This window comes from Rhinopithecus bieti, unplaced genomic scaffold, assembly GCF_001698545.2.
Source record: "Rhinopithecus bieti isolate Rb0 unplaced genomic scaffold, ASM169854v2 scaffold_11252, whole genome shotgun sequence".
Taxonomy (NCBI): Eukaryota; Metazoa; Chordata; class Mammalia; order Primates; family Cercopithecidae; genus Rhinopithecus; species Rhinopithecus bieti.
The window spans coordinates 124,254-151,162 of NW_016806895.1; the positions used below are offsets into that span (position 1 = coordinate 124,254).

Genomic DNA, 26,909 nt, shown 5'->3' on the forward strand with positions numbered 1-26,909 from the left:
AAAAAAAAAAAAAAAAAAAAAAAAAAAAAAAAAAAAAAGTGGGGGGGGATCTTGATTCTACATGCTATTGGCATTTTCAGAATATTAAACCATAGTTGTTCCCCTTGTTCAGATTCCAGACTCCATCATTTCTCGTGGTGTTCAGGTGCTCCCACGAGACACAGCCTCCCTCAGCACTACTCCTTCAGAATCGCCTCGTGCTCAGGCTACATCTCGCCTCTCTACAGCTTCGTGCCCAACACCAAAAGTAAGTACAGTTGCTTCACACCTTACACCTACTCTTCTATAGTAATCTGGGAAAACTAACCAGTATTTCCTTCTGCTTGTCAAGGTTGGATTGCATGCAAGTTTACACTATGAAAAATGAAAAAGTGTGAGATAGTTCCCACCCACTGTGTCACAAATTGTCATATTAGGCCAATAGTAGGACAATACAGATTTCATTCAAAATGTCTTACTCCTACATCATAGCTAAGGGTATTGCTTTCTGTAGCTCCTGTTTCTTTGTTGTAGATTTGTTATTTTTTAGTATACTTATCATTATAGATGTAAATTTATTTGTTTATGCTGAGGATGAATGTACTTTTGGCCAGTAAACAGCAAGATTAACAAAATTGTGTCACCAAAGGGATTTCTTTAAACTTGTCCAGGCTGGGATAGCTCCCTGCTCTAGTATCATTCCAAATTTTTTCAAACATATTCATCTTGGAATGTTGCTGCCTAATATTTGCAAACAAATCTAAATTTATTAGAAAGAAAGTTTTAATGCCAACCTTTGGGAGAGGGAAGAAGTTTCTTAGTCTTTTTTTTTATATAATCTGTCACTGAGTTGTATAGGGTGGGGAAAGGATGAGACACTTCTATGCTGCTCACATCTTTGTGTATATGATAAATTAACTAGCAGACATTATTACTGCTGTGACTACTTTCTCCTGGAATGCTCCTTTCCTGATTAAGTTAGTCATTTGTGCTTTCAAGTTCTCTATGTGATGGATGCAATATTGGTACCAAAGATTAACAGTAACATTCCTTATTATTTAATAAGACATGATGTTAGACACTAAATTTGTTCTAGGATGCTGACAGTTAATTTTTCAAATTATAGTTTTTTTCTCTGTCATCAAATTTAAGGACCATATAGCTGTCTTCCTCAATTCCATCTTTTCTATCAGTTTTGTGAATGTTATAATTTAATTTGACTAGAAGGGATCTCAGTTTCTGATGTGAATAGTGCAATTTGTTTTACATTACATGTTACAATCTTCTCAGCAATGTTTCCAGTGTTACCATTGTATATCATTATTTTTAGATATATGTCAAAAATAACTGATACTAATTTTATCATTTAAAAAACTGAGGTCCTAAATCTTCAATAAAGATTAAACTGTAAGAACATTGTAGACATTAAATGTGTGCCAATGCCATTTGGGTGCTAGTAAGCTACATTTTCAAATGAATTAAAGGAAGGAATTCTTAAAACCTGAATTAGATGGAAAAAATCTCGTCTATGTCTTTTATATTATTAAAACAAAGTAACTTACAGCTTGACTGCATTAAAATCCAGTTGTACCAGCTAAACTCACTTGTAAAGTCTGGAAAATATTTAAAACTAAAAGTTAAGTTCACTTTAAGATGTTTTGTTCACTGAATACTAAGACCTAAAAGCTGGAAATACAGAAGTATTCAAGGTATAATCTCTTTTTTCCTTAATAATATGCTGAAATCATAAATATTTTTTGAAAATATTTTATGCTAAATTTAATTATACATAGTTCTTGAGTATTTTTAAAACTTTGCAATTATATTTTAGTTACAAAGAGGATAGCAAACAAAATTTGAAAATCACTTGGTACTTCCACATTCTCCAAAGTAATATTCTGAAAATAATAATATTAATATTCATTAAATTAATTTGCTTATTGCAGAACTTTAGGAGAGCAAGTGGCTTGTCTTGATATTTTTTCCTTAGTTAACACTTAGATGTTCAAATTGACAGTGAATTCAAGAAAGCATTATATCTTTGTCTAGGAATAAGATTATATTTCTTTTGGATAATTTTTTTTTTTTTTGAGACAGAGTCTCGTTCTGTCGCCGAGGCTGGAGTCCAGTGGCATGATCTCAGCTCACTGCAAGCCCTGCCTCCTGGGTTCACGCCATTCTCTTGCCTCAGCCTCCTGAGTAGCTGGGACTACAGGCGCCCGCCACCAGGCGGGGGTATTTTTTTGTATTTTTAGTAGAGACGGGGTTTCACTGTGTTAGCCAGGATGGTCTCAATCTCCTGACCTCGTGATCCGCCCGCCTCGGCCTCTCTTAAGTACTGGGATTACAGGCATGAGCCACCACGCCCGGCCTTCTTTTGGATAATTTTTATCAGCACTAGAATGTATACCTCAAAGATAAAATTATCCCTTTGGTATAATTTTTAATATAAACTTTAAATGCTGAATTAGAATATTAATATAATAAAAGAAAGTAATTTGAATATTGATATTTTAAAAGGAATTAATCTATTCTAATTAGGCATCTGGAAATAATGTTTAAAAAATAAATTAAAGGACAGAAGGAAGTGAAATTTATCTTTCTAATAAGAAAAGTCTCATAAGTCATGAGACTGCTTAAGAGAATCTAAACTAGGTGCTCTTATAAGTGCTTTAATATCAGTGACAGATATACTACTTGTCTTCATGGAGTTTACAATTTAGTCGTATATTACAGGTTGAGTATCCCTAATCCAAATGCTTGGTACCAGATTTCAGATTTCAGATTTTTTCGGATTTTGGAATATTTGCAGATACTTAAACCAGTTGAACATCCCTAATCAGAAATCCAGAATACTCCAATGAGCGTTTCCTTTGTGCTCAAAAAATCTCAGATTTCATATTTTCAGACAGGGATGCCCAACATGTAAAATAAACAGGTAGATAATCACTTTAATAATTACAATTTCACATTAATTTAATAATTATAATTGAAATACAATACATGCTAAGAAGAAATGAAAATGTTATGGTGGTAGAAAATAATAGCAGGGGAACTTCATTTAGATAGGGTGAGTAGAGAAGACCTAACATTTCACCAGGGGCATGAAGAATGATTGAAAACCAAATATGAGTTTTTGTGCTGTGTGAAGGTTTTAGGAATTATATTGATCAATAATGACCACTTTAAAGGCAGGTGTCACCAATCAAGAACTCTTACACTAAAACTTTATTAGTATGTGAATAGTCTAATTCAGTGATGTCAACAGCCAATTTCAAATATCTATTCTTTTTTATTTAAATTAATGAATCTTTTTGCCTTTTCCCACTGAGTCAAATATCAAGACCATAGATTTTAGCACTGAGCTCTGTTCTAGGTGAATTCTTTATTTTAATTTTTTAGCATAAAAATTTGAGGCCGAGAAGTCCAAAAGCAGTTTTGGGGTTTCAAATCTGAGGTACCAGGTAGACGATACTGTTATTAACTATACTAAGGAATAAAAGATAAGTACCAAGTCTTGAGGGTAAAAGAAAAGAATGTAATGCATCTTGATTGGGAATGTGTTTAATCTGAGGCATATGTGAAACAATGATATCCAAAGAGTGATATCCAGCACAAAATTGGAAATACAATTTGAGTTTGAAATTCTTATTTTTACTGCATCTTGGTTATGATATTGATAGCTTAGTACATATTAGTGTTAGCCAAATCCTGTAGAAATCCTTTCTACATTTCAGATTAGGCATGCACAGATTTTCATGCACAGAAATGTATGTGCAAACGTATTTTGTCTACATCAGAAATACAATATAGTTTTGAATGATCAGTACTAGAAAGAGCACTTGACTTGATAATAGAAGATCTGGATGGAAATGCTTTCTTCTCTACTCATAACCACACTAAATTAAGCAAGTTACTTAACTTTACTGAGTTTTGTGTCTGTTATTTGACTCACCATCCTTATCTCTACAACAGTGTTTATTAACTCATTAAATAAGTTTTTGCCTGGTAGTGGAATAGCAACAGTGAGCAAGTAGACATTGTTCCAACTTCTACAAATAGATAGATCAGACAACTAAAAATTAAAGTATAATAAATGCTAGGATTGATTATCAAGAATACATAATATTATGGAAATAGCTATCAGAAGCACTTAACCAAGTCTTTGTGAAAATGCAAAGGGTTAAATAACCAAGTTATGATTCAAAACTAACAGTTCCAACATCTCCCTCTGTAGCTGTTTATCATTGGGCCATTTGTAAGCTGAAACACTTCCTGTCCATCCACATGTATTAATCTGTTTATTTAGGTCAACAACTATAATAGTATAATATTATAATAAATATTTCAGTATAGTTGTATTGCAATATAACATCCTAAATTATGCGTTGATCGTTTCAGATTCTCTAGCTATAGTGAGAACAAAATCTATAAAAATATACCAGGTCTTGATTTCTTTTTGTTTTTTTGGTACCCTCATTACAACCTAATGAAGATAACTGTGTATTATCTTTTCTAAACAATACTTCATAGATTACATTTTCTCCAGCAAATTTGTTTGCTGAAATGATATTGTATATAGGGAAAAGTCATTTCTCTTTTATATCATATATTTTCTTTTAATGAAATCTGACTGAAATGAGGAATGATTTTCACTCCTCTTGCTTTATGACAGTGAAGTATCTTTCAAGAACAAAGTTGGGATATTTGACTTTCATTGTCCTAAGTAAAATAGTGCCTAAGTCAAATAGTATGTAAATTCTATTTAAAGAAGTATAGACAATATCTAGACTCAAGTTCTAAAATAAGGATAGTCTTCTAAAAACGATTCACTGAAAGAATAATTCTGTAATTGATAAATTCTCTTTTAAAGTAAGCATGATTCATAGCTTAGATGAGTGCCAATTTTCAATTGTGAAGGACAGCAGCATCTCTATTTAGAAATAAAATCAAGACCGGGTGCAGTGGCTCACACCTGTAATCCCAGCACTTTGGGAGGCTAAGGCCAGTGGATTGCTTGAGGACAGGAGTTCGAGACCTGCCTGGCCATCATGGCAAAACCCCATCTCTATTAAAAATACAAAAAATTAGCCAGGCGTGGTGACTCATGCCTGTAATCCCACCTTCTTGGGAGGCTGAGGTGCGAGAATTGCTTGAACCTGGGAGGCAGAGGTTGCAGTGAACTGAGATCAAGCCACTGCAGTCCAGCCTGGGCAACAGAACACAAAACTCTGTCTCTAGGAAAAAAAAAAAAAAAAAAGAAAGAAAGAAAGAAAGAAAGGAAGGAAGGAAATCAAGAAGCTTAAGGTAGAAAATAATGATTAGAGCAAAAAATAAAAATGTTTCAAACTTTCAATTTACCATTCCTTTTAGATTTTATTAAAATAGAGAATATTTTTAGAGACTAATTTTACTATCCTTTTATTCCCTAAACATCTGAGGTTTGATTTTGAGTAAGTAAATAGAGTTTATAGTCACATATTTTCCTGTACCTTAAAAATTAGCGAAGAATTTAGTTCTTAGACTAACCAGCAAGTTATGTGTTTTTTTTTTTTTTTTTGCTCTTAGGAAGAAAACATAAATACTATCAATATCTAATTGAACTAAAGATTATACAACAATTAAAATGTATATTTATTGAAATATCTTTATATGAGGGGTATATACCTTTAATCCACTAATGTCTAATACTATATTCAAACAAAATATGTAATTATTACTTCTTTGTAGGTTTCTCTTACTGTCCTTTGAGCGAAAGAATTTAGATTGCTCTGGTTAAGCTATATTCTTAACTCAAGGTTTTTAATGTGTGAGTCTGAAAGGCAGTGTGAGTTCCTTTACCTATAAAAATGACACTGTTGATTCTATGTCAGCATATATTTTCTCTGGGATGTTTTCCTAGTAATGTTAGTTTTTACAAACTATTACATATTGTCACTATTTTCCTTTGCGAACACCAGGGTGATTATGTGATGTGGCTAGGTCATGACTAAACCTGGGTTCCCAAGTCTCTGGAGAAGCTCATAAAATGGCCATACTTCCAGTCTAAATCATGTCACTAACTGGTGACAGCAAATTATTTTTCTCCTATTTTAAAGAGCCTAACCAAAATCAGTAAGACTATACTAGACATCAAGTTTCTTTGCTTTTGCTGAAATTGTATCAACATTGGTACAACAATATGTTCAGCTGTTAACGACATTATAGAAATAGATTCTACACATACCATCAACACACAACAAAAAGTTTGGAAACCAGTGAATTAGTGAGATCAAAAATACATTCTCTGAACAAAATACATGTTTTCTTTTGTGAACGTTTACCTCATCTGGGGGGTGTTGAGCAATGATATTCTCTGCATTATTGGTTAGATCCAGCAGTTCTCAAACATACTGGTCTCCGGACCCCTTCATCCTTTTAGCAATTATTAAGGACCCCAAATTACGTCTGTTTATGTGGGTTATATCTAACAATGTTTGTTGTACTAGGAATTAAAACTGAAGGCTGGGCGTGGTGGCTGTAATCCCAGCACTTTGGGAGGCTGAGGTGGGTGGATCACCTGAGGTAGGGAGTTCAAGACCAGCCTGACCAACGTGGAAAAACCCTGTCTCTACTAAAAACACAGAATTAACCGGGCATGGTGGCACATGCCTGTAATCCCAGCTACTCGGGAGGCTGAGGCAGGAGAATCGCTTGAACCCGGGAGGCAGAGGTTGTGGTGAGCCGAGATCGCGCCATTAAGCTCCAGCCTGGGCAACGAGAGCGAAACTCCGTCTCAAAAAAAAAGACTGAGAAGTTTTTAAATATGTACTTATTTGTTTAAAATAAAAATAGTAAAGCCTTTACATGTTAACATAAACAACATATTATTTATGAAAAAATAAGTATATTTTCCAAACCAAAAAAAAATCTTAAAATAACAGCATTGTTTTACATTTTTTCAAATATATGTTAATATCTTGCTTAATAGAAAATAACTGGATTCTCACATTTGTTTCTGTATTAAGTCTGTTGTAATACGTTGTTTTGGTTGAAGAATATGAATAAACAAATTGAACCTCATACAGATATAGTTAGAAAAGGAAGGACTTGCAGTGAGCCGAGATCGTGCCACTGCACTCCAGCCTGGGCGACAGAGCGAGACTCCATCTCAAAATAAAAAAAGAATTCACATTTTTATAGTTGCAGATATTCTTTGATACCATACCAAAAATTTACAATTGTTAGTTAAGTAAAGGTTAGTTGAAATGTTGAATCTAAAACCCTGGCTAGGACCATTCCATGCTCATACCTTGAAATCCATTGGTCTGTCTTGCACTTTGAATGGATCTTTTACCCAGGCATGATTTTGGAACAGATATATTGGTCATTTGAAAAGTATAAATTCTTCCAAAAGTTGACATATTTTGTTATATTATATCAAAAAATCACCTTCATTAATATAATGACCAAGCTCATCTAAAAAGTCTGGGATGTATTGGAAGTTCTTAAGCTCATAGTGGCACATAGACATTTTCTAAGTTCTAATTTATGCTTTGAAGCTAGAAATTTGGTCGGGCGTGGTGGCTCACACCTATAATTGTAGCACTTTGGGAGGCTGAGGCAGGCAGGTTATTTGAGGTCAGAAGTTTGAGACCAGCCTGGCCAACATGGTAAAACCCCGTCTATACTAAAAACACAAAAATTAGCCAGGTGTGGTGGTACATGCCTGTAGTCCCAACTACTTGGGAGGCTGAGGCAGGAGAATCACTTGAACCCGAGAGGTGGAGGCTGCAGTGAGCCGAGATTGCACCATTGCATTCCAGCCTGGGCAACAGAGCAAGTCTGTCTCAAAAAGAAAAAAGCTAGAAATAGTATCACTGGCAAAAAAGCAACAAATAGTTTTTTCTTGAATTGACAGACTTTGTTTATTTTTGAGAAAATGTATACCAAACATCTAAGTCTGAATAATAATAATTTATTAGTTATTTCATTCTTTCAAGTAAAAATTGTTTTCTTTGTTTAAAACTAGCTATTCAGCTTGCAACTCAAACAACTGCATAAATAAGTGATTTTACTTGAGACAAGCACCATCCTTTGGTATGCAGAAGTATTTTATTCATACTTCCCATTTTGTCACATTCAAGGCCCAAGTTTTAATTAATATTAAATAGTAAATTTAATATGTATTAATATTGTCATATAATATTGTAATTAATCATGTAAATGTAAATATTACATTGAGGATATAGTAAATATTAAATTTACTATGTCATTGAGGACAGTATATGAAACTAGTTTTTTAAAAAAGAAAAACAGAAGATGGCAATGAATAGAACAGTGATTGTTCCTACTACTTGGATCTACTCCTTGATTTATACTAGGATGTCAGTCCACCATTGATTTTGTACCCCATCAGTGCAAATGTCAATGCCGCAAAAAAGGCAAATAATGTCTTCGTGCTATTACTAAAATAATTCTGACTTTGTCAAGCCCTGAAAGGGTCTCCAGGACCCTCATGGGTTTGTGGATCAACTTAAAGAACCTTTGATAAAATCAAATGAGCAAACTGGCCTATGTTTCTTGAAAATATTCTGGTCAAAATGATGGCTATTGCATCCTTTTTATATATATATTTTCCATAAAAGCAGTATTACAATGGTATACTCAGTCCAAGAGATCTGATCCTTTATGTAAATGACTACCGGTACCATGGTTAAGCATTATAAATAGTTCACTCGTCCCCTGTCATCCAGGTTAATCCTAGGGCAGGGAACACCTACACCTCTCTGATTCCAAATAAGAGACTTCATGAAATCTTTTTAAGGTTTGAGACCAGAAGTTATAATTCCCAGCTAACTCCATTCATTTTCAGTGTGGTATTACTTCTGCACTTGGATAACAACTAATTTTCCCCATGATATTCTGTCTACTAATAGATAACATACAAAGCCCTCTTTTAAGAAATAGTCCGGGTGCAGTGGCTTACACCTGTAATTCCAGCACTTTGGAAGGCCAAGGTGGGCGAATCAGCTGAGGTGAGGATTTCAAGACCAGCCTGGTCAACATGGTGAAACCCTGTCTCTACTAAAAATACAAAAAGTTAGCTGGGCGTGGTGGCGGGCGCCTGTAATCCCAGCTACTCAGGAGGCTGAGGCAGGAGAATCGCTTGAACCTGAGAGGTAGAGGTTGCAGTGAGCAGAGATCACGCCACTGCACTCTAGCCTGGCGACAGAGCAAGACTCTGTCTCAAAAAAAAAAAAAAGAAAGAAAGAAGAAAAGAAATAACCTAGTTGTTGGCAGATAATTCTGTTGAGTATACAATTGGGGATAGCTCATTTTCAAAATCAGTTTAGAACATTTAAAAAAGTCAGATCGACATTGCTGGCCCACCACTGATATAATACACTGTATCAATACTCAGCTAATATTCTTTAGACCCTCCAGACTATTTTACTCACTTACATTCAATGCCTGACTCCTATGGACATTTGAGTAACTGATTTCTGCCCTAATTCACTGTTACCTAATTTCTCCTCCTTTATAACATGTTTGTTTGGGGATTTATTCTCATTTGTTAGCAAAGCAGAGTTTTGAGACTTAAAATAAAAGATGATTCCCTTTAACCTTCTTCTAATGAGAAAGGCACCACCCAGTATGGGAAAGATTTAATATTTTGATGAAACTAAAATTACATAATAAAGCATTTTAACTATTTTTAGTCTATAACTTATTTTCAGTAGTTTTCTTATGATGTTCTGCTGGGTATATAGAATTTTACATCGATTTTTCTTTTTTCATTCATGCAAGTGTTCCCTTTGTTTTTCATTATCATTATCATTATAATGATAATTGAAATTAAATTTCCCCATCTCTTTCTAATTATTTAATGGTCACAGAACTATGTTTATTACTGAAGCTAAATGTAACAACTATGAAATGTATAATTGCCACTCTGAAGTCTAAAGTTGCAAATGAAATTTGGTATCTGAGAAGATATAGCAAACCAAAAGTTGCTAGCTGTAGAATTAACATTTTATAGCTAAGATAGACTGTAAGTGGTATGGTTTCAGTATAGTTTTTTTATTGTTTAAAAAAATGTACATACTCATTGGAAAAACATTTTAAAACTCACATAAAAAAGTTCTTATAAAATACCCTTCATAAATAACCGCTGTTAAAATTTTGCTATATATCATTCTCTTATGTTTTTCTATGCATTTAAATATCTTATAACAAGAAGGCAGTGATTAAGGGCTCAGTTTCTGGAGTCTGACAGGCCTGTGATGAATCACTTACTAGATGTGTTGCTTTCAAAAAGTTACTTCACCTCTGTAACTTTAATTATCTCATCTGCAAGATGAAAAAGCATGATACTATTTGTTTCATAGGGTTGTCTTAAGAATTTAAGTTAAAAAATGTATATAAATCACTTAGCACAATGATTGACATATAAGTACTCATTAGACATTAGCTATTATTATTAAATTGTCTATAGCTTTTAACCTATCTTGTTTACTTAGTAATACGAGCATCTTTCTATGTCATGAACATCTTTTATGTTGTAAATTATCTTCTACAACATTATTTGGATTGTTTGATATTCTGACTGATAGATGTGACATAGTTTGTTCACCAACCCGTATTTTGGATATTTTTGTTGTTTCTTATTTTCTAGTTTTAAAAGCAACGCTGTAGATAATCTTTCAGAAGTTAAAGGTTTTGGAGTCATCTCTTAATCAAACTCAGTAACTTCTGTTATTTCTACTATTATTGAAAGTATATGCAGAACTTTTAGGTCTATGTTTTCTGTATTTTACATAGATAGCAGGAATAGATCATTTTTGTGTCTTCATGAATTTAATGATATATTGGAAGAAGCAGTTTTAGCATTTGCATTTGACTGATTTACTGGTAGACATTTAAAACTATAAACCCAAAAGTCATTTGAAAAGCTAACAAGCTTGAGTGTGTAAAAGTATTACACTGCGAGGCACAACGTATTGAGTACCAGCCCTAGTCTGCCATATTACAACTTTATGAGGGCCAGGCACAGTGGCTCATGCCTATAATCCCAGTACTTTGGGAGACCAAGGAGGGAGGATCACTTAAGCCCAGAAGTTCAGGACTAGCCTGGGCAACATAGTGAGACCCTGTCTCTACAAAAAAAAAAAAAATTAATTAGCTGAGCATGGTGGTATGTGCCTATAGTGCCAGCTACTCAGGAGAATCACTTGAACCCAGGCAGTTAAGGCTGCAGTGAGCTGTGATGATGCCACTTCACTCCCAGCCTGGGTGACAAAGCAAGGCTCTGTCTCAAAAAATAATAAATAAATAAAACTATGAGGACTAGTTGACCTCAGTTTCTGTTATTTGTAACATCAAGATACTAAACAAACTCTAAAGTCCCTTGTAGGCTTATAATTCTGTTCTTTTGAAATAGTTCCAGTATCAACTAGAAAATATTCTTAAAGCCCTTCTCTCTCTGATATTTTATTAATCTCCAGTTAATGCAGAATAATTTACATTTACTTATTTTATATTTTGCATTCTGTTCTAGTACATAAAGTGAGATTATTAACTGAAAATGTTTTTTTTTTTTTTGAGACGGAGTCTCGCTCAGTCGCCCAGGCTGGAGTGCAGTGGCCCGATCTTAGCTCATTGCAAGCTCCGCCACCCGGGTTCACGCCTTTCTCCTGCCTCAGCCTCCCAAGTAGCTGGGACTACAGGCGCCCGCCACCTCGCCCGGCTATTTTTTTGTATTTTTTTTAGTAGAGATGGGGTTTCACCGTGTTAGCCAGGATGGTCTCGATCTCCTGACCTCGTGATCCGCCCGTCTCGGCCTCCCAAAGTGCTGGGATTACAGGCTTGAGCCACCGCGCCCGGCCTGAAAATGTTCTAACTTCACTTAAGATCTTTTACATTTAGGTAAAGCTTGTCTCTGTTAAATGGAATACTGATTTCTCTTGAGATCCACTCTAGTTTTGTTCAAGTTATAGGAAGATGAGGAAGTGAACTGTTGAAATACAAGACACTGTGAAATTAAGAATACTAGCTTTCAGTATAAATAGCTTTGATTCATTTCAACTGTTTTTAATTGTTTGGGACATATTTTGTGTAAAACAGCCCAACAAATATAAGCGGTCCCATCATTATTTCAGCAACAGAATTTATTAGATACAGGCATGATTTAGATCTATTTAATATCCCATTTTGACTTTAATATAGAGTACATCCCATATTAAACTATCCTCTGGATCTTCATATCTTAAACTGATACGTATTCTAAAATTAGGTATTTTCTGACCCAAAATTTCAGGAGTATCTCCCTACTCATTCTACTTTTGTTAAAGAGAAAACACAGAGTAATTCAGAAATTCATTGAATATGTCAGTGAATATTTTTAATGCATATTATATGTCAAATAGTGTATTAGCTATTGGGGATACAGCAATTAATAGACTTTTTAACCCTGTTCTTAAGGAACTTACAGTGGATTATGTGAAAATAAAATATTTATAAGAAATCTACCAGATACAGGGTTGACAACCTCAAAGAGCTCTTCTAATCCAGTAGGAAAGAAAAAAAGGATGAGTAAAAGGTAAGCATAGTTATTTAATAAAATAAATACATGCAGCACAGATATATGTGGGGGGAGTACACTCTCATTAGAAATCTACTAAAAATTTAAAACAACACAAATTTTGCAATCAAATTGATACTTATTTTAAAACTATAATCATCAGTACTATAATGAGCAATGACATGAGTATTTCTATTCACACTAATAGGAATATAACCTTTCAAGCAATAAATTTGTATAACCTTTCATACACATGTGTTGTATACATGTGTTGTTTGCTTAAAAAGTATATACAGAAATGTATGTACTGTATAGCATACATACATATAGAGAGAGGCAGGATCTTAAAATGTTATGTGTTGGCCGGGCATGGCGGCTCATTCCTATAATCCCAGCATTTTGGGAGGCCAAGGCAGGTGGCTCACCTGAGGTCGGGAGTCTGAGACCAGCCCAACCAACCTGGTAAAACCCTGTCTCTACTAAAAATACAAAAATTAGCTGGACGTGGTGGCAGGTGCCTGTAATCCCAGCTACTTGGGAGACTGAGGCAGGAGAATCACTTCAACCTGGGAGGCGAAGGCTGCAGTGAGCCAAGATCATGCCATTGCACTCCAGCCTGGGTGACAGAGCAAGACTCTGTCTCAAAAAAAAAAAAAGTTATGTTTTAATCAATCATTTTGTCTCTAGAAATGTATCCAAAGTAAATTATTAAAGAGGCCATCTCAAACTATGTATAGGAATTTTTATCACAGCATTATGGAAAATAACTTGTATTAATAGTACATACATATAGAAGTTATACTATAACCTTAAAAATCATCTCATTAAGAATATTTAATGACATGAGAAAATGCTAAAACTACAATGTATAGTTTAAAAAATTGGTAAACAAAACTGTGTAGGAATAGAATTGCAAGTTATTTCACAACATACATTATTTTTAAAACCAGGAAAATACACATATCTGTTTGGATTTTGTTTGTGTATTTTTTTAGATAGGATCTGGTAATTACACAGATGTCCTTTGGCCTATTTTTCAGATTCGTAGCCAAACTTAATAAAGCCAACTGGAGTTATTTATACCTATATTTACAGGCATACCTTGGAGATATTGTAGGTTCAGATCCAGACCACTGCAATAAAGGAAAAATTGCAATAAAGTGAGTCACACAAATTTTTCGGTATCCCAGTACGTGTAAAAATTATGTTTATACTCTCCTGTAGTCTATTAAGCGTGAAAAGGATTATGTCTAAAAAAAAAACACTGTACAAACCTTAATTTAAAAATACATTAGTCCTAAACAGTTATTACAATCATCTGAGCCGTCAGCAGGTCGTAATCTTTTTGCTGGTAGAGGGTCTTGCCTCAATGCTGATGGCTGCTGACTGATCAGGGTAGTGGCTGCTGAAGGCTGGTGTGGCTGTAGCAATTTCTTAAAATCAGACAAGTTTGCCACATTGATTGACCCTTCCTTTCACAAAAGATTTTGCTGTAGAATGCAATGCTATTTGAACGCATTTTTTTCTACAGTGGAACTTCCTTCAACATTGGAGTCAATCCTCTCAAACCCTGCTGCTGCTTAATCAAGTTTATTTATGCAATATTCTAAATCGTTTGTTGTAATTCCAACAATGTTCATAGCATCTTTACCAGGAGTAGATTTCATCTTAAGGAACTCCTTTCTTTGCTCATTCATAAGAAGCAACTTACCATCTGTGGAAGTTTTATCATGAATATCACAGTAATTCAGTCGCAACTTCAGGTTCCCCTTCTAATTCTAGGTCTTTTGCTATTTCTACCGCATCTGCAGTTCTTTCTCCTCCACCAAAGTCTTCAACTCCTAAACATCCATATGGTTGGAATCAACTTCTTCCAACTCCTATTAATATTGATATTCTGGGCTCCCATGAATCAAAAATATTCTGAATGGCATCTAGAATGATGAATTATTTCTGGACGGTTTTCAATTTACTTGCCCAGATCAATTATAGGAATTACTATATGGCAACTGTGTAGCCTCATGAAATATATTTTTTAAATAATAACTATAATAACAAATAATTAAATTTCAATTTGAAAGTTGAAATTACTCCTTGATCTATAGGCTGCAGAGTGGATGTTGTATTAGCAAGCATGAAAACATTATGCCCTTGTATATCCCAATCAGAGCTCTTGGATGACTAGGTACAATAGCAGTGAATACTTACGTTTTGAAAGGAATCTTTTTGTCTAAGCACTGGATTTAACATATTTAGTAAACCATGCTGCAAAAAGATGTGCTATCATCTAGGCTTTCTTGTTCCATTTGTAGAGCACAGGCAGGGTAGATTTTGCATAATTCTTAAAGGCCATAGGACTTCCAGAATGGTCAATAACCATCAGCTTCCACTTAAAGTCAGTAGCTGCATTATTCCCTACCAAGATAGTCAGCCAGTCCTTTGAAGCTTTAAAGCCAGGCGTTAACTTCACCTCTCTAGCAATGAAAGTCCTAGATGGCATCTGCTTCCATTATGTAAGGCTGTTTTATCTACATTGAAAATCTGTTGTTTAGTGTAGCTGCCTTCATCAAGGATTTTAGCTAGATTTTCTGGGTAACTCGCTGCAGCTTCTACATCAGCACTTGCTGCTTCACATTGCTCTTATGTTATAGAGACATCCCCTTTCCTTAGACCTCATGAGCCAACCTCAGCTAGCTTTCAGCTTTTCTTCTGCAGTTTCCTGACCTCACTCAGCCTTCATAGAATTGAAGAAAATTACAGCCTTGGTCTGGATTTGGCTTTGGCTTTAAGGACTGTTGTGGCTGGCTTATTCTTCTATCCAGACCACTCAGGCTTTCTCCATACTAGCAATAAGGCCGTTTCACTTTCTCCTCATTCATATGTTCACTGGCATACCACTTTAAATTTCCTTCCAGAACTTTTCCTTTGCATTTACAACTCAGCTGTTTGACACAAGTAGCCTAGCTTTCTGGCTGTGTCAGCATTCAGCATGCCTTCCTCACTATGCTTAGTCATTTCTAGCTTTTGATTTAAAGTGGGAGACGTGCAACTATTCCTTCTACTTGAACACTTAGAAGCCACTGTAGGTTTATTAATTGGCCTAATATCAATATTGTTCTGTCTCAGGGAATAGAGAGGCCAGCCACAGAAAGAAAGACAAGGAATGGTCAGTCTGTGTAGCAGTCAGGACACACACAGCATTTATCAGTTCACTATCTTACATGGGCACCATTTGTGGTACCTCAAAACAATTGCAAAAGTAGCATCAAAGATGACTGATCATAGACAACTATAACAGATATAATCATAGTAAAAAGTTTGAAATATTGTAAGAATTATCAAAATGTGACACAGAGACAGGAAGTGAGCACTTGCTGTTGGAAAATTGGTGACGATCGACTTGCTTGACACAGGGTAGCCACAAACAAACCTTGAACTTGTAAAAAAAAAGCAATTATCCATGAAGCACAGTAAAACGAGGTATGCCTATATACCACAGCATTTTTACATCCAGGCTAAGCCAGTCTCTTCTTAATCCTGCTGGATAGAAAATTATATCATATTTCAATGGAAGTTCAAAGATAAACTGTTTTTTTTGGTCTCATTTACAAATAATAAAAAAAATTAAGAACATATAATATACTGCTTAAATATTATTTATTTTAACCCACATAATAACTCTTTTATTAAAGATGGGTTTTATAATTTCTTTTAGACAGATAAGAAATTTGGAAAAAATAATTTCAGTTGAATTATTCTTTAGTTAGTGAACAGGAAATAATTTATATAAAGGTCAATTTTATATAGATTAGATTTATATAAAGGTCTAATTTAGTATAGATTATACTGTCTTGGAATCAAAACTATGTAGAACTCTAAGATCAAAATTATAAATGTATAATAAAATATAAATAAATAAATGCAAATGTTAATATATCATTAGAAATCAGAACCTTTAAAAAAGATGATTTCCTGGCCGGGTACCGTGGCTCACGCCGGTGATCTCAGCACTTGGGGAGGCCAAGGCAGGAGTATCATCTAAGGTCGGGAGTTCGAGATCAGCTTGACCAACATGGAGAAACCTCGTCTCTACTAAAATCACAAAATTAGCTGGGCGTGTGGCGCATGCCTGTGATCCCAGCTACTCAGGAGGCTGAGGCAGGAGAATCACTTGAACCCAGGAGGCAGAGGTTGCGATGAGCCGAGATCACGCCATTACATTCCAGCCTGGGCAACAAGAGAAGAGTGAAACTCCATCTCCAAAAAAAAAAAAAAAAAAAAAAGATGATTTCCTAAGGATAAAAATACGGCAGAGGGATTTAGAGGATCTGTTACTTGCCACCATGATTCTAATTTTTGACTTCTCACTTCTTACTCTTTGCAACTTTCCTTGACCTTTTTTATCCTTTTATTAGTTTAGTTTTATAATTGTATTTCCTTTCCTCCAGAAACACATTAGTAATTATTTTTCCTTGACACATTTGTATGTTAATCCACTCTCTTTCATTGCTTTATTCCTTCCTTTATACTTATCTTAATAAATCACAAATTAAACAAAATGTTCTACGATGAGGCATCAGCTTTATTTTATTTTATTTTATTTTATTTTATTTTTTTGAGACGGAGTCTTGCTTTGTCGCCCAGGCTGGAGTGCAGTGGCCGGATCTCAGCTCACTGCAAGCTCCGCCTCCCGGATTTACGCCATTCTCCTTTCTCAGCCTCCCGAGTAGCTGGGACTACAGGCGCCCGCCATCTCGCCCGGCTAGTTTTTTGTGTTTTTTAGTAGAGACAGGGTTTCACCGTGTAGGCCAGGATGGTCTCGATCTCCTGACCTCGTGATCCGCCCGTCTCGGCCTCCCAAAGTGCTGGGATTACAGGCTTGAGCCACCGCACCTGGCCGCACCAGCTTTATTGAAAGGGCTGAATAATATAATATTATAGCGAGTTGAAATATTAACTTAATTACAAAACTACTTTGTTATTTATAGGAATTTGTTTAAATGTTGAGCTCTTAAGCAAAACTTTTTTTAAAAATCTCTTTCTCCAAATCATAGCTACCAAAAACAATCTGTAGCTGCACCAATATATGCTGAGTGATACTGGTTAGAAAATAATTTCTAAGAAAAAAGTTTTATTTCTTTTCTTTGATAATCATAATTTTTTTAAAAAGCCATGATATGGTATAATAAGGTTAAAAATATTAGTCTCAGAATAGTTCTTAAGGTAAACTAGATCTAAAAATAAAATGGCCAACTCCTTAGCACAAACAGAAATGTTGGTTTAATCTATGTAATTTTATTCTAATCTGATACAAAATATATTATGGAGAGAAGGGGAGAATGTCTACATTCTTTATTCCATAGGTAAGAGACTAAATTTAATTAAACAACCTGAGAGTCAGAACATAATATCAGCTGTACTTTTCATATTATTTATTGATGCATTCAGAAGGCCACTGAACTTCTCCAGACCTTGTTTCCCTTATCAGTAAAGGAAACACACAAAATATATAACATTTTCTAAAACATTTTCACCAAACATTTTGTAACTAAAGAGAAATATGAATATATATACCCAGTGATATGTGAGTCTACCTTAATGCAGTTATCATAAGCCTGAAATTTCTGTATTTTATTTTAAAAATTAATACCAAGTTGATTTTTAAACTATGAAATATATGTTTGGTTTAATTAAAATACTACATTTACAATTACTTATTTTAGGCAAGAGAAGTAAGGGTGGGGCTAGAGAGTTTTCTACCTTGTTAATGGTAGAAATCGTTTTACAGTGAGCTCAGTTTTGGAAAACTGAGCTAAATCAAAGGGAATCAACATGTGCACATCTTAGTTTAGGATCCAGGCAATTTCTTCTGTTGCATAATGTTACTAGAATCCAAATTCTTGGAAAAAAAGTAAATACAAATGTCAAAGTCATTTTACTACAGGCCAAATCCTGGTAATTAATCCCTGAGGATAGTTTCCCCAGTAATTAATCCCTGAGGAAAGATTCCCAGAATGTTGCAAAAGAGGTAATAACAGTGCAACATTTTCAGACTATTTCTAAGGAATACTTTGTTAAATATATTCTAGTTGAGAGACTGAATAGAAGATTGAAGTGTTTTGGATCCCATGGATAATATATTTTAAAATCTTGATAAAATACTTGTCAAAAGATTTCTTCAAGATTAATGATGAAATTTTTCTTTTGCTACTAAATTCTAATTATCAACATATGTAAGTAAACTAATAATCTCAATTTACTCCATAATCCTCACAATTATTTACATTCAATTCTCAGACTTTGTTTATAATGCCATGATAGTACAATGTAAACATTTACAGTGTAACCTCTCTTAGCTACCGATAGTGTTTCGACTTTAGAAAAGCATAAATAAAAATAGCTAATGATGTGAGGCTCTTATCAGGAAGAGTAAAGTCATTAATCTTATCTGAATGCTAATCTTTTGTGATTTATTTTAAATTCTTATCTAAAATATAATAAGCATTTGGCCAGGTGCGGTGGCTCACGCCTGTAATCCTGGCACTTTGGGAGGCTGAGGCAGGCAGATCATCTAAGGTCAGGAGTTCAAGACCAGCCTGGCCAACATGGTGAAACCCCATCTCTACTAAAAATATAAAAATTAGCCAGGCGCAGTGGTGTGCACCTGTAATCTCAGCTACTCAGGAGGCTGAGGCAGGAGAATTGCTTGAACCTGGAAGGCAGAGGTTGCGGTGAGCCGAGATCGTGCCACTGCACTCCAGCCTGGATGACAGAGCCAGACTCAGTCTCAAAAAAATAATAATAATAATCAAGCATTTGGATTAGCTGTGAATTTCTTTCATGTATGCTGCCCCACTATAACTGATGATTAATGGAGGACTAAAATAAATAAGGACATTACATTTTAAATCTACTGATTTCACTTTTCTGTATTTCTCAAATTCTAGTTTATATAGACATCCTTTTCAAATGCTTTCTGAAGTTTTTCAGTATTAGGTATTATTGTTACCTGTTTCAGAAGCTGCAAAAAAATCACGTGAAACTGGAATTGTAGCCATTTCTGCCTTTGAAAAACACCTTGGCTTTCTAAGGTTTTCCTCTTATGATGGTTTCAAAGACAGGCTTGTTTATAGAAATTTGAAATCAAGCATTGATGAGCTGTTTGCTCCCAAAGTCTGTATTTAAATCAGTCTTTTAATCTATTTTCAGTTAGGGGTAACTGTCTTTTTTTCTTCTTATAATTCATTCTTTAAGTTTCTATACTTGCATTTGGAACTGAAATGGTACAGGAAAAATGTCTTCCATATATATAGTAATGTAAAATTTCTTCCACAGATGGAGACAGACATAGTTACATATACATATAAGTTCTCTTATAAGCATCAATTTTTTTCCATCCCGTATATTTTCAGGCCTGCTGAGGGAATGCTACTTAAAACTAGAAATTAGGGACTGTTGATTTTGTTCCTAGATTGGTCATCAACTTCCAGTGTAACCTTGAAAAAGATACCTAATGTTGCTGGGCTTAATGTAATTTTAAGCCTTCTAGAAATAAAAGACAATGTAGAAAATGGTGTTCACTTGTTACTGTGTAAGTTCAGAACATCTTCACATTTTCTGAAAATTTTCAGAAAGCATCATGAGGTATCAGACTTCTATATTTTTATAGGAATCTACGAACTCTACCTTTATAATCTAGATATTGTGAATCTGCATTTAAGTTGGAAAACAGCTTTTGATATAAAGACCTCAGAAATCAAAGAAAACAGCACAAGAGGATGAGCAGATATTATGAACTCACTCTGAATTCATTGCATAGGGAGCCCCTCTCTTATAGGTGCTGATGTTCTAATTAGTATCCATTTTTTATAAATTTGACAATTCTGTTCCACTAAGAAGAATTAGAATTGGTGATTATCTTTTGGCCATAACATTTAGTTAATGCTGAAGAATTAGTAAAACCTGTTTATATCAAGTAGAGCCAAAAGTTGATGCAACTCTTATATACCAATATGCTTTTATTCAAAACGAAAATTCAATTTTGATTATTCAGTGAAATTCAATATGATTATTCCTCAGCAATTTCCATATACTATCAGAAATCTTCTAAAAGGGTAAGACAATATATATCCTGCTTCCAGGAAATAAAGTTTTATAGGATGTTCAGGTTTCTATTATTTCTTGAAGACTCTAACTGGGAACTTTTGGCATCACACTGATATTTCTACTATCTACTAATAAAAGCAGGAACATCACACCTAACTTGACCTATGCTGGTCTGAATTGAGACCTCATTCTGGAATCCATAGTGTAAAACCACTTAGTCTGAAGCTTCCTGTCCCCTTTGCTCTTCACTCTGCCCCTTTTTTTATTGCCTCCCTCTTTATCCAAAACATTAGTTCTCATTAGAGCTCTATTTAAAAAGTACCTCCTCTAATAAAACACTTTGTGTTGAGAAACTTCCCTTGCTCATTTATGCAGTAATGTGAAATGAGTTATTTTAAAAAACAGTTTTACTTTTCATTTCCCCTGTCTTACCCAAGATAGCAAATTTTCCAAGTGGAAAATTCAAATAAAATAGCAGAAAGCTTTGAGGTAGTAAATATATCTAACATTGGTCTGGCATTAAAATTTTCTGGTTGGGCAGCACAATTGTTAAATTGGGAATCTCAGTGACAGCTGAACACCCTCAATGCTTGGATCAGCAAGCAGAGGAGCTTCACTCTGTCACCTATCAAGAATGATGCTTGTCAGGACTGATCTTTCCACCTACAGAACATTAATGTTTCTAGTCATGCCATTTATGTTTTCTAATATTACAATGGAATAGACACTAAAACACTAAGAGAGAAAAGTACATAGGTGTATTTGTAATTCTTTGTTTTTTGTAAGCCAAATGCAAATGTAACACTACTCCAGATACTGCTTCATCAGAAGTCCCCAAGATAACCAAAAGTAAGTGCCAATTTCCTCATCTCAGGGATAGTGCCATAACAAAGACTGAATTCTAGGGACCAGCCTATTTGCAGAGCATGTCATACAGCCTCTGGGTTAGTTAACTCCTTGGCCTCCTAAGAGCTACCACAGAGAGTCAATTGATGTTTTTGCATGTATTACTTACTAATGTATAGAAAATTTTAAGTTCACTTTTCTTTATTCTGTCTTTTTTACCCATCTTCCCTCATTGTAGCAAATTAGACGGCCGGATGAAAGCAAAGGAGTTGCTAGTAGAGTTGGATCCCTCAAAGTAAATATGTTTCTAACATTTTTTGGCAAGATTTCGTCTATAGCCTACACTTCTTCCTTTTGGAGGGTGGTGGGAGGAAGGGGCTTTTCCATTTTCACCATCCCATTTTTTTTATTTTAATATTTTTATTGGCTGTTGGGTCATATTTTTTTTTGTTTGTTTCAGCTACACATAGAGCAACCAGCTGAAGGCAAGCTGCCAAATAACTAGCTTTGAATGGCACCACAAACAACAGAAAGGGCAACTGCCTCATTACAGGTGCCTGTAATTTGGGGTTCTAGAATAAACCGTTCCTCTGATTGATGTCACTGTGTGTTAAGTTCCTGTTACACAGAGAACTAACATTTATTTTCAGAATATTATCTCCCCTTTTAACTTTTTTTATAAAAAATAATTTAAATGTTACTTTGGTATCATCACCATTTATAGTTCATTTCAGAGAAAAGTTATTATGAGTTAACAATATGTATTCAATACACATAACCTTAACAATTAGAAAGAAAGAAATTTTATGTCATGTAGTATAATGGGCCCACATATAGCTGATAGTAGTTACGCCCTCTTAATCCCCTCTGTTTTATTTTTTAAAAGTCCAAAAAACCAATACAACAATCAACAGAACCAGATACATACCTAAATGTTTGTCCATTTGTGTATATAATCTGTTAATATACAATTGAAAGATTTCTAATTTGATCATCTTGTCTGCTAGTTGCTAAATATTTATTTGCTCAATATGCCTTGGGCACTCAGTACTTAAACATTTAATCATAATGATGAAAGGTAAATAAGTTATCACTCTTAAGAAACACAGACTGATCACTTTTAATGCTGCCACCTTAAATGCAAGTTACAAAAATTGCTGAATTCTAAAAATATGCAGAAGAATTACCTCACAAAATTAATTATTTTCTTATATCTCAATCCCATTTGCCCTTACAGCAATAGTAACTGTTAAATTAATCAAGATTCTAGAAAATTCAGTGCACTGGGATGTCCTAAAATTTAATGACTGTCTTGAGGCCTAATATTGAATCATTTCAAAATTTTGCACACCTCCAATTTATTTCCATTTAACAATTTATGAAATACTAATTTCTGCACTCTTTCCTCTCCTTGCCTCTTCTGCCTTCTTAGCTTTACTTTTTTGTTATTGTTTATTTATTTGTGTGTGTGCATGCACATGAGTGCACATGGATGAAGGTGTATTTGTACGTTTGTGTCCTTTATTCCAGAAAAGCCATCCTCTCTGTTCTCTAACACTGCTTTATAGTGGATAGCTATTTTATTAAAATGTTATTTCACCAAGGATAAGCAGAGGGGATGGGAAGTGTTAACAGTATGCCTATTTCAAAAACTAGGCAATTTAAGATTATTCAATCAGAAAAATGAGTTTATGTATCCTGATGATATATCAGTAGCATTCCTCACTGTCTATCTGTGAGGTATCATATTTTACCTTTATCTTTAAAGGAAAATAAATCCATTACTGGTTTAAACTATGGATTATGACTCATTCAGGTGAGAATGTACAGAACGACATGACTTTTGAAAATTACTGAAGGTGAAATAAAGATAAAATAGCATCCATAACTGCAGCACCATGTTCTGTAAACTGGATTGTATGTGCGAGTGCGTGTGCGTGCAGTTATCTCCAAGTTCAGCTTCTGGATGTATAAAACTTCAAGTTATATATGTATGTTTATTGTTTTTAAGTGTATATACAATATGAGTATGTATATACGCATATATATATTCAAGAACAAAAGATACATTTTATAATTAAATCAGTTTATATTAATATGGATGCAGTCTTAAATCAAAAAGTGTGTTTGGGAAAGAAAGTCAAATTTCAGAATATTTAAATATCTTTATGTTTCTACAAGATGGAAAATGTCAAAGAGAATCTCTAGGGGATTTATAAAGATGGTTATAATATTTATTTTCTCCAATGCTTTGGGGAGAAAAGATGCTGTAATTAATCAAAATAAAATGTTGACTTCCTAGTCATGGGTTTGTTGAGCATGCAGTCTTACGTTGTAGAAAGACCTTTAATGTTTTTGAAATGTTTGCCAAAGGCAGTGAGAAATGTATAATGCTATGATCTTATTTTTAAAAGGAAAACTGAAAAGAGAACAAGTTGCTTTTTCAATTCATTTTCTGATGTTTACATGTAGCTCCATCGAAAGCTGGAGGAGCTCAGAGATCACCTAGAAGGCAATGTGAAAGGATACTCTCTCAGAGTAAATGTACGATTTCACTTGGTGATTTTTTTTTCCCTAAACTTCTGCTGACTGGTAACTCCAAATTTGATTGGTTTGTCCTCTCATCTCCATCTTTTTCCTTTCTGTCTCTTTTCCCCCTCTTTCTTTTCTAGCCGCGGCTTCATGCTCACATTTATGAAATAAAGATTAAATTAGCAGGGAAGAAGACCCTAAAGCCTCACTGCCTAACATTGCTGTTGACCGAATAATATTTTGGCCCCAGTGCAAAATAAAATCTTTCTTTTCAAAAATCACTATTTCTTATACAATTGTATAATTTTTTGAGGATCTTGCTGTGAAACTTCATTTGGAGATTTTTCCATTGGTCATGTCTTCTACCCCTTGTTAGTTATGTCAGCAGAATAATAAATTATGAGCTGGATGTGAGGGGTATATCCTTGATGGTACAATTTCAATTTTCAAGGAAAATAATCAGTGTTAGAGTATCATAGATAATCTGGCAAGTAGACACATTTGTTCTGAGTTAATAGACTTAACTCAGACTCTTTTAGGAAAAATGTATGTCATTTTGTTTAAAAATAAGAAAATTAGCAGTAAGTACCTTCACCAGGAACATCTTCACATAGCATCTTACAAATACTGGAGCTAAAGACTAATATACCCAAGACAACTATTGAAAGAGGACAGTACCTTGTATCCGCTCAATCCTGTACGTACGTCATATAGTCAGAATTCATGGTAATATTTTTTGTGACAGATTGTTCAGACTGTCAAGATTTTCAAGAAAAATCTCTAAATTGATGTATAGTATAAATGTAGCAGAAGAAAAACTAAATTACCACTGTAATTTATGGCTGTATCCTTTCATTCCTGGGGTTTCTAAAAAACTTCCTGTGAATCCTGGCGTCTGATTTACTTCTCCCAAGGTTATTACCATTCATTTAATTCATACAGCTATAATAATTTTGTTGTATAAACTAGAATAAAAGTTAGGGATATGATAATTATCTTATTTCTTAGCTTGTTTTTAATTGTATACTACATATAGTCATGTATATCTCTGCATTAAATTTCTGATTATTGAAATATAAAGTGATTTGTATTAGTAAGTTATTAAATTCTAATAATTAAACAGAGAAGGAATTAATACACGTATCTCATATCTCTACTTCTCCCTTTGAGCTATTCTTTGTTTTCTGCACATATTCTTACAGAATTTTTAAAACTATCCATAATCACTCCCCGAAATCTATTTTATTGTTTTAAAGAAAGATTAGTATGGATTTTATGATTAAATCAGTCTGAACATACCTAATTATTCTAGAAACCCATAAAATATTTTAATATATGTATTTTAGACTTGTGCTCTTTCCTAACCAATCATGAGAAGTAATTTTTTTTTCAATGAAACTGAGACCAAAAAGTTGAGACTTGCTGATGTCTATATGGTAATGAGTTAGTAAGAGACCAACATCAAATTAAAATTTGATGCCTTAAAATTAGGTTATCTCATGCCATTCTTTCTTTTTTCAACACCTGTGCTACTGTATAATGATTAATCTCAACATCTTCATCTTTTGTTTTATTTCACTGAGAAACACTTTGTTCTGATTACCTTGTTTCTAAAAATATTAAATATAAGGTATATTAATCTAAGGATCCTGTTAACTGTCTGATATAGAAAAAAAAAACTATCGAAAGGCAAGTAGTATCCTCTCTAGAGAGTTCAGCTAAGGAAACATGCAAATCAATTGCTTAGCTGAATTTTCAGTTTCTCTCCTTACCCTTTAATTCCTGCTACCCAAGTATACCTTAAAATGCCTTGAATATTAAAAAGTGATGCTAAAAAGAAAGTTACTCTCAGAACCATAGACTATATTAGATAGGTTTTGTTTATAAAATGAAGTAAATTGGCATTTGGTAATGATTTTGTTTCATGAAAATTTATTGTAGGTGTACACACACAAGAATAAGTGTATTAGTCTATTTCTACATTGCCATAAAGATGCTACCTGAGACTGGGTAATTTATAAAGATAAAAGGTCCAAACCACAGTTCTACATGGTTTGAGAGGCCTCAGAAAACTTACAATCATGGCGGAAGGGGAAGGGGAAAGCAAGGTATGTTGTATATGGCGGCAGGAGGGGAGAGAGCACAGGGAAAACAGCCACTTTTAAAACCATCACATATATTGAGAACTCCCTCGCTATTTACAAGAACAGCATGGAGAAAACCACCCCCATGATCCTATTACCTTCCACCAGGTTCCTCCCTTGACATGTGGAGATTACAATTCAAGATGAGATTTGGGTGGAGACACAGAGTCAAACCATATCAACAAGTATATGAAGTGTCTTTTACTTTATTGAAATGCTGATGAAGATTTCAATTAGATGATAGGGTCAGAACCATGTGCCTTATACAATTGTATAATTTTCTGAGGATCTTCTCATGAGACTTCATTTGGAGATTTTTTTATTGATCGTGTCTTCTACCATTTGTTAGTTATATCAGCATGATTACAAATTATGAGCTAGATGTGAGGGTTATAGCCTTGATTATTCAATTTCAACTTTCAAGGAAAATAATTACTATTAGAGTATCATCATAGGTAATCTGGCAACTTGTTCTGAGTTAACAGACTTAACTCAGACTCTTATATACATAACCTACAGTTACTTTTTACATAACAGGAGAGTTGAATAGATGAAACACAGATTATGTGGCCCATAAAGTCTATTATTTTATTTAATAGTTAAATAAAATTAAATTTTAAAAAATTCAATTAAATATTTTATTTAATGGAGACTGTAAGATATCACTCAGAAGTGCAGGATGAAGATTTAGTTTGCTAATAGTTTAATTTGCTAATAAATAAAGATTAAAATATTTTAAA

The 26,909-nt window shown here is 34.1% G+C and overlaps 1 protein-coding gene across 1 annotated transcript in view; it reads left to right on the forward strand.

The window, feature by feature from the left end:
- Positions 1-26,909, forward strand: part of GPHN (gephyrin) — a 298,334-nt gene that overhangs the window by 58,719 nt on the left and 212,706 nt on the right. The window contains 1 exon segment of the mRNA XM_017878642.1: positions 21,732-21,788. Within this exon segment, the coding sequence (XP_017734131.1) occupies positions 21,732-21,788 (57 nt within the window).